At 33.5% G+C, this 9,296-nt stretch overlaps 2 protein-coding genes and 1 long non-coding RNA gene across 4 annotated transcripts in view; 1 reads left to right on the forward strand and 2 right to left on the reverse strand.

The window, feature by feature from the left end:
• Nucleotides 1–179: 179 nt before the first annotated feature.
• Nucleotides 180–2,242, reverse strand: LOC115241573 (glycine-rich protein 5-like). The gene is made up of 4 exons (XM_029817378.1): nt 2,115–2,242; nt 1,669–1,701; nt 1,222–1,510; nt 180–332 (listed from the first exon to the last, which is right to left on the reverse strand). Exons 1-3 carry the CDS (start codon nt 2,157–2,159, stop codon nt 1,271–1,273), a joined length of 318 nt encoding a protein of 105 aa, XP_029673238.1. The 5' UTR covers nt 2,160–2,242; the 3' UTR covers nt 180–332; nt 1,222–1,270.
• Nucleotides 2,243–3,581: 1,339 nt separating this feature from the next.
• LOC115241572 (histone-lysine N-methyltransferase, H3 lysine-79 specific-like) overlaps nt 3,582–9,296 on the forward strand; it is a 27,428-nt gene continuing 21,713 nt past the window's right edge. The window contains exon 1 of one of the 2 annotated variants that reach the window (XM_029817376.1): nt 3,582–3,956. The gene's annotated coding sequence lies outside the window, so the exon portion shown is untranslated. The remainder of the gene's footprint in view (nt 3,957–9,296) is intronic. The other variant, XM_029817377.1, reaches the window with a different exon arrangement.
• Nucleotides 4,165–6,213, reverse strand: LOC115241574. Its single transcript, XR_003884923.1, has 4 exons — nt 5,946–6,213; nt 5,496–5,528; nt 5,110–5,330; nt 4,165–4,654 (listed from the first exon to the last, which is right to left on the reverse strand). It is a non-coding gene; the product is annotated as an uncharacterized LOC115241574 (long non-coding RNA).

Below are 9,296 nucleotides of genomic sequence, written 5' to 3' on the forward strand. Positions count from 1 at the left end.
TATTATTAAATAATAATAACATTTAAGATTTATTTTTATTAGATAGAAAAAGTAAAAGAAATTTAATAACGAAAAATACGTTATACATGTATATCAAAATTAAAGAGCTTTCACGGATTATTTCGGTTTTGTTAAGAACAAGTACGGATGGGATCGAATAAAATAAATATTATAATAAATATCATGCGGTGCGAAGTTTTATTATTGTAAATCTAAAATCATCGAGGTTCTCAAGCGTGCAAAATATTCTAATAAGACGTGTCAAAGTGTTGAGTGAAATCTAAATCACTTTTCTCTATTTTACAACAGGCTTCAATATCTCCATATTGGACCTATGAAATAAATACAAATTAATCTCTAACGCTATTTTCAATATCAATATTTTTTTAAATATTAAATCTGTATACAATTTTTTATAAATAGAAGTCTCTCGTGAATTATATACAATCATCTAAAATAGACTTAATTCTTTAAACTTCTTCTATCAAATTTAATCGAGACTAATATGTTAAATATTAGATATTAATACCAACTTTACACGATATAAACTGCCAAATATTTCAAACAATTGATATTATTATTAATAAAGTAAAAATATAATGAAAACCTATATATCAACTGTATAATTTCATTAATTATTTTTTATTATTAATTAATTTTATGTATAAGTTATTAACGCGACAAATAATCTCTCTTTTCTCTGTTAAATATGTTCTTAACTGCGAGATTTTTTTGTAAAACGTCGAAAATTTAGAAGTGTAATAAAATCGTGCGATCGATTGTGCAAATCGTAGTTTTTGGTCATCCATGGCTCTTCAAGAACAACAATTTATTTCAAATATATTTACGTAAATATGTAAACACACATACAGTTCTCTCGCGATGTTTGACAGCCTACTTGACAGTAAAATATACGGTATAATCCGAACATTAAAATACGTTCGAAACATGTTAAATATACATCTACTCTTTAATCTAATATTCAAAATTTAAAATTTATTTATAATATTTAACATAATATTATATAATAAGTATAATATACCTATATATCAACTGTATAATTTCATTAATTATTTTTTATTATTAATTAATTTTTTAATAATTATTGAAATGAATGCATAAACTTCTTAAATAAAAAATATATACATATAATAAATAAACTGTCGAGCGATTCATAGAATCGACTTATGGTTCGTGCTCCGCAGTTTAACAAACATTTACCTAAAGAGCATAAACTATTTATTCTGATGATCCTTATGATCTGATTCTATCATTCGCTTCCTGCTCCTCCTCCTCCTCCCATTCCTCCTCCCATTCCTCCTCCTATTTGAAATCCTCCTGATGCTCCTCCAGATGCTCCTCCGTATCCTTCACCTCCACCTCCTGGTGGTCCACCTCCTGGAGGTCCTCCTGGTGGTCCTCCTCCATTTGCCGATCGTCGCACCAAACTACTACTACCATGTTTCATCGTACTGAGAAATCCGTTCACCGGTCCCTTCCATGCCTTTAACTAAATATTATCTTATAATATATCCGATAAAAATATGAAAGAAATTATTTACATTTTTTTTTTTTTTATTTCAAATTTTGTCGAATAGAAAGAAATTTCATTGAAATAAAGCATGACATTATACATGTTTAAATCATTTAGCCATGCATGTTACTTACATCTTGGAAGTCCTGGACCGCCGAATCGGCGAACTGAAAAGACAATTAAATTTTTTTATTTCACGGATATAATCTTCGTAGAATCTAATTGATATTAAAATATAAATAATATTATAATTATCTTCTAATACTAAAAAAACTGATAACTCTGAATAATCAGTATTATTTAACATATAATGAAATTGCGTAGATCAAACGTTTCAAATGTTTCAAAAGATATTATTTGGGAAAAAGTAAAATGACATTATTTACATTTATTCTTTCGATAATATATCAGGTATAAAAATTTGTTCTTATATACGTGCTTTCTTTTTATTATTATTTATATATTTAAAAAATTCTACTTTTTATATTTAATTTACCGTATTTATGTTAATACAACATGTATGATTTGCACGTTACTTTATCCTAAGATTATAAATAAATTATCATCGTAAATTTCTTACCACCAGCGTCGCGCAAAGTAAAGTAATGAGGAATAGCTTAATCATCCTGCTTAGCTTGATGCACTATGCACACTGGTCCGCAGAAGCCTTCTTTGCTCTTATATAAATCCTATAATCTGTGACGCGTTTACGTATCCAAATGCGAAAAAAAAAACAAGCCCATCGTCGACAGGAAGTAACGCAATTTTGATTGTTATCGCGCTTTTTGCGCAATTTGCGACAGGATTTGATATATAAAGTTCTTGAAGCAGCAGTATAATTATAATGTTTCGCCCATAGAGACACAGTATATTTAGACCGAGTGTTGAGGAGTGGGGGCCAAGGTGCACGTAGAAAAGGACATACTCTGTTCCGTGCCCCTTACGTTCTCTCTCGCTCGCATGTAGCATAGCGAAAGAGTACGCTATGCTACGTGCGAGCGAGAGAGAACGCAAGGGGCACGAAACAGAGTATGTCCTTTTCTACGTGCATCTTTACCTCCACTCCTATTTTTTGCGATCGCTAGATCTTATCGGACGCCATGTAAAATATTCCAACGACGCGAAGTATTTTCGTAAAAGACGCGACAACTTCATACCGACGCTACACTCCCGCTTACGTCACAGGACATCGTTCGCTTATCTAGATTAATTTTGCATACCCTGATTAATTCAATGCTCGACGTTTTCGTCACTTCCCATCACACGTACGATACATTGTGAGACGCGAGAAACGAGGAAGAAATTAGCGAAATACGATGCCCGTCTGATTATTTAACTTAATTAACGATCGATTAATTTATCGTCACGTATCTCAATTAGTTCGACACTCTCGACAATCGTCCGAACGACGCTACGTAAAAACTCGGACGACGCGAAGGCAACTTCGTTCCGACGTCACATAAAAGTGAAATATATACGCTATATCAAGAATATTTAACATTACGTATACGTGTATGCATTAATTTTAAAAACTCGAACAACGCGAAGAAACGAATTTCGCATCGACGTATTTTCGCCGAAACGTAAATACGTCTCGCGATACTGAAACCTGATATTTTCATCACTCGATACATTCCGAACGTATACGAGAAACTAGTGAAAAAAATGCTGTACACACGATACTTTCGACGCGACTTATTACGCGAAAATTATTTCTCTAATCAAAAAATTTGAGCCAACGAACAAAACTTAACGCGCATATTTTCGATGAGTTAATGAAATAAATATTAAGAGTGAAAGTGTGAGAGAGAGAGAGAGAGGAGGGAGGAAGGAGGGAGAGAGAGAGGGAGAGAGAGGGAGTGAGCATCAAAATATCAAGGTACATATAACAAGATCTAATTGTAAGAGAAAGAGAGAAATTCGATATTGTCCGCACATGTTTACCCAACAAGTATCATCGCTCGACGACTTCACTACACTCACAATCAGTCCGTGAGGGCATGAGCGTGTGTGGGGGAAGGTTGGCGAGTCGCGAATAAAGCGCGATTACTAACCTATTTCCGCGCGCGTCCTCCTGTCGATATATAACCTAGTGAATGCGCGAAAAAGGACGACGGACGAAACGGATTCGACGACGCGACTAAAGGCGATGGAGCGGACCCGACGACGTGATTAAAGAGGATGGAACGATTCAAAGATTTGTAATTGTTCTAATTCTAATCTATCTCCGCGCGCGTCTCGTGTCGAAGTATAACCTAATGAGTGCACGAAAAAGAACGACGGACGAAACGAATTAGACGACGCGACTAAAGGCGATGGAGCGGACTCGACGACATGATTAAAGGCGATGGTACGAATTCGATGACGCGATTAAAGGCGATGGAACAGACCAGCGGGGCGGATAACGATAAAACATCGTTCGGTAAATACATCTTTTTATTTTTTATTTGTTTATATTGTGATTAATGCGTCCGTCGCGCGTAAAGTTATGTATAAAGTTATTAACGCGACAAATAATCTCTCTTTTCTCTGTTAAATATGTTCTTAACTCCGTGATTTTTTTGTGAAACGTCAAAAATCTAGAAGTGTAATAAAATCGTGCGATCGATTGTGCAAATCGTAGTTTTTGGTCATCCATGGCTCTTCGAGAACGACAATTTATTTCAAATATATTTACGTAAATATGTACATACATATACAGTTCTCTCGCGATGTTTGATAGCCTACTTGACAGTAAAATATACGATATAATCCGAACATTAAAATATGTTAGAAACATTAAATATACATCTACTCTTTAGTCTAATATTTAAAATTTATTTTCATTAGATAGAAAAAGTAAGAGAAATTTAATAACGAAATAGTACGTTATACATGTATATCAAAATTAAAAAGTTTTCACGGATTATTTCCGTTTTGTTAAGAACAAGTACGGATGGGATCGAATAAAATAAATATTATAATAAATATCATGCGGTGCGAAGTTTTATTATTGTAAATCTAAAATCATCGAGGTTCTCAAGCGTGCAAAGTACTCTAATAAGACGTGTCAAAGTGTTGAGTGAAATCTAAATCACTTTTCTCTATTTTACAACAGGCTTCAATATCTCCATATTGGACCTATGAAATAAATACAAATTAATCTCTAACGCTATTTTCAATATCAATATTTTTTTAAATATTAAATCTGTATACAATTTTTTATAAATAGAAGTCTCTCGTGAATTATATACAATCATCTAAAATAGACTTAATTCTTTAAACTTCTTCTATCAAATTTAATCGAGACTAATATGTTAAATATTAGATATTAATACCAACTTTACACGATATAAACTGCCAAATATTTCAAACAATTGATATTATTATTAATAAAGTAAAAATATAATGAAATGCTATATATCAACTGTATAATTTCATTAATTATTTTATTATTATTAATTAATTTTTGAATAATTATTGAAATGAACGCATAAACTTCTTAAATAAAAAATATATACATATAATAAATAAATTGTAGAGTGACTCATAGAATCGACTTATGGATCGTGCTCCGCAGTTTAACAAACATTTACCTAAAGAGCATAAACTATTTATTTATGATCCTTATGATCTGATTCTATCATTTTCCTCCTGCTCCTGCTCCTCCTCCTGCTCCTCCTCCCACGCGTCCTCCAAATCCTCCTCCTATTCCTCCTTGACCTCCACCTCCCTGTGCCGATCGTCGCACCAAACTACTACCACGACCCAAGTGATCAGCCATACCGAGAAATCCGTTCACCGGTCCCTCCGCTGCCTTTAAATAAATATTATCTTATAATATATCCGATAAAAATATGAAAGAAATTATTTATATTTCTTTTTTTTTATGTTTTAAATTTTGTCGAATAGAAGAAAATTTCATTGAAATAAAGCATAACATTGTATATATTTAAATCATTTAGCCATGCATCTTACTTACATCTTGGAGGCCCTGGACCGGCAAATCAGCGAACTGGAAGGACAATTAAATTTTTTTATGTCACGGATATAATTTTTGTAGAATCTAATTGATATTAAAATATAAATAATATTATAATTATTTTCTAATACTAAAAAACTAATAACTCTGAATAATCAGTATTATTTAACGTTTAATGTATAGTGAAATTATGTGGATCAAATGTTTCGAATGTTTCAAAAGATATTATTTGATAAAAATAAAAATACATTATTTACATCTATTCTTTCGATAATATATAAGCTATAAAAATTTGTTCTTATATACGTGCTTTCTTTTTATTATTATAGTATATTTAAAAAATTTTACTTTTTATATTTAATTTACCATATTTATGTTAATACAACACATATGATTTGCACGTTACTTTATTCTGAGATTATAAATAAATTATCATTGCAAATTTCTTACCACCAGCGTCGCGCAAAGTAAAGTAATGAGGAATAGCTTAATCATCCTGCTTAACTTGATGCACTAGTACACTGGTCCGCAGAAGCTTTCTTTGCTCTTATATAAATCCCATAATCTGTGACGCGTTTACGTGTCCAAATGCGGAAAAAAAAAACAACAAGCCCATCGTCGACAGGAAGTAACGCAATTTCGATTGTTATCGCGCTTTTTGCGCAATTTGCAACAGGATTTGACGTATAAAGCTCTTGAAGCAGCAGTATAATTATAATGTTTCGTCTCTGCGACGATCTGCACACTATTTTTTGCGATCGCTAGATCTTATCGGTCGCAATTCGACACTATATGCGACGCGCATTCGTCGTTTATTGTCTACCGGAAATACATTTATGATTAGATAATATCCTTTTGAAATGTTCGCGTATTATTATGCTACGTTTAACTAATTTCAATAAATACCTAGATATGATCATGAAGAATTCAAAGCAATTTTTTTTAATTTGTAGATTTTTTTTTAAAGCCTTGTAAGTACAACAAGCCCATCGTCGACAGGAAGTAACGCAATTTCGATTGTTATCGCGCTTTTTGCGCAATTTGCAACAGGATTTGACGTATAAAGCTCTTGAAGCAGCAGTATAATTATAATGTTTCGTCTCTGCGACGATCTGCACACTATTTTTTGCGATCGCTAGATCTTATCGGTCGCAATTCGACACTATATGCGACGCGCATTCGTCGTTTATTGTCTACCGGAAATACATTTATGATTAGATAATATCCTTTTGAAATGTTCGCGTATTATTATGCTACGTTTAACTAATTTCAATAAATACCTAGATATGATCATGAAGAATTCAAAGCAATTTTTTTTAATTTGTAGATTTTTTTTTAAAGCCTTGTAAGTCGTAAATTGCAATTTTTGTTTCTTATTTTTCCGACTCTGATGATATCTTACGTTTCAATTGTCGTTATGAAGATTTATTGTGAACAGTTTTCTGACGAGAGATTCAAAGTTATTCCAAATTAATCAGAAAATGTAATCAGCAAAAGAATAATTAAATACCGATAATCATAATCGTTCCTATCCGCATAAATTTGTATTATGAATTTTTAAAAATCTATTAAAACATCACGTGAATCAATAAAAATACATTAATAAAGAGCTTATCAACAAGAATCTATTAATAAATTAGTTTGCGTACAAGACAAATTCAAATTTGTCTACTTTGAAAAAAAAAAATTACAAGCTGTTTTTTCGCAACGTATTAACTTGATTTACGCATGTCCGGATTTATACGACGGATTATAAATCGGATCAAGAATCGATATTCTATGCCGTAATTCCCGAGTATATAATTAATTTGTTTACGGAGATCGTAAAAAAGATGGGTGACACCTGTTCTCGCGACGATAGCATTATCGTTAATCAGCTGAAACAAACATTTATATTTTACGGATGATTATTTCGCGAAAGAAAGTCCAGATATTGATGACGAGCGAGGCACGAATAAAGTAATCAGAAACGCGCATTTAATAGAATTTAATTCGCTGGAAAAAATAAGCCAATCTCGACGAAAAAACAAGCCAATTATCGTGAGCAACTATTCATATCGTGAGTAATCTGCGCTTTGCGACGAGATAGATGATCAAGACCGTCTTCACGACGTTATCGCGCATGCACGGATCGTTCTCTCCGAGATATTTATTGCCTCTTTCTCTCACTTTCTCTCTAATGCCGATAGATGCTAGCTTCTAATTTTCATCTTCTGTCGCGTTCCCTCAGTCATCGTCGAAGGATGCCTAGTGAATAAAAGCAAAATTGCTCGCAACACAAAATTAAACAAAAACACGAACGTAATTTTTTTTGTACAACGCGTCTAAAAGAATGATAATAAATTATACTGAATAATTTTTCTAATATTTTTCTTTTTGTGTTAATTTTTACGTGCTCCATCCAAGAAAATTTCGGTGAAATAGCGAATTAATTTATTGAGTTTAACCTAATTTTTGCTATCATGATCATGACTTAAGAACTTGGCATTTTGTGCTTTTACGAAAATGATAGTTCATCACATTCAGTTTATTAAATAATTTCTGACAAAATACGCGTCGTAATATCGGTCCAATGATCACTATTACCGAGCAATGAAATTATATTGATCTTGTAGAAAAGTTTTAATTTTCCTTCTTGTAAAAAAAAAATAACGATTCATAAATTAGCATAGGCAATACGATTTCTCAGTACCGCATAGTGTCCTTCAAGGATTACGTTAATCCGACCAAAGCATTGCGGATCGCAAAGTTTAGAATGGATAGAGAGAGAATTTTATTCGCGAGGAAGAAAAGGATATTAAAACGGGGATTTATTACGTCGACAGTAGAAATGCATTAAATTATATCCAAGCACTCACATTTCGCATTAATACGGCGGTAATATTTTATACGGATGTAATTACTCGTAACTGTCTTGGAGCTTGGATATTTTCCTAGACACACGTGACCGAAAATAGCAATTAAAAAAGCGCGGACCTACGCATCGTGCGTGCATCGCGGTGGCCTCTAATGACGTCGTTCCGCATTTACAGTTATCGCGAGTAGTGCAAATGAAAAAGAGAAGAGAATGGAAAGTAATTTATTAATGTACTACGGCGCGTGCGAGCCGTATACGATCCGGCTAATTAATACATTTTCACGTCTTTTCTAATGATACTTGAGCGCATCTTGGGATTGTATGTCCCGTGATTAATTTTATAAAAGGATACTTGTGTTCATCGAACTCTAATATTAATTTATATATAATTATTAAATATATTATAGATGTGTATAACTGTCTTATTTAATAATTACTCTTTAGCTTGATATATCGTTTAAATAATAAAAAGTAAATTTTTCCTATTAAAATTTTATTATTTGGCAATTTTTCGCAACGCGAACCGTAGTGACTCTTTAGATACATAATGAATATATTGTACAACGAAAGCTTGAGTAATTCTCTTCTATCTTATTGTTAATAATAAAAGAGAAAGAGAGAAAGAGAGAGTGCACGATAGTGTCGGCCGGCATCGATGTCTCCGAGGTTGCTCTCTCTCTTGCGCGGCGATGATCTCCCCAGTGACTCTGGTCGCTCTGGATCGAGAGCGCAAAGCTGCGCGAGGGCACGCGAGAGGCGCGGGGGACGCGGACGGCGCGATGGTACCCTCGTGCTCGGTTTTTCAAGCGTGCCTCGGAAGGGCAGGGGGCCTGATTGCGCGGGATTCCCGCTTTGAAGTGGCACCGCCGATGTTCTCGGGCCGTCTCGACTCGTTACCGCTACGGGATGCGGCGCTCCCTTTCTTCTCTATCTCTCTCTCTTTC

This window comes from Formica exsecta, unplaced genomic scaffold (assembly GCF_003651465.1).
Source record: "Formica exsecta isolate Colony F162 unplaced genomic scaffold, ASM365146v1 scaffold500, whole genome shotgun sequence".
NCBI lineage: Eukaryota > Metazoa > Arthropoda > Insecta > Hymenoptera > Formicidae > Formica > Formica exsecta.

Bases quoted from the DNA above. Each gene is read 5' to 3' on its own strand.
- LOC115241573 (XM_029817378.1), bottom strand. From the start codon at position 2,159: ATGATTAAGCTATTCCTCATTACTTTACTTTGCGCGACGCTGGTG. The intron at 1,702-2,114 runs GTAAGAAATTTA...TTGTCTTTTCAG, and splicing joins TACTTTGCGCGACGCTGGTG to TTCGCCGATTCGGCGGTCCA. The intron at 1,511-1,668 runs GTAAGTAACATG...GATAATATTTAG, and splicing joins CGGTCCAGGACTTCCAAGAT to TTAAAGGCATGGAAGGGACC.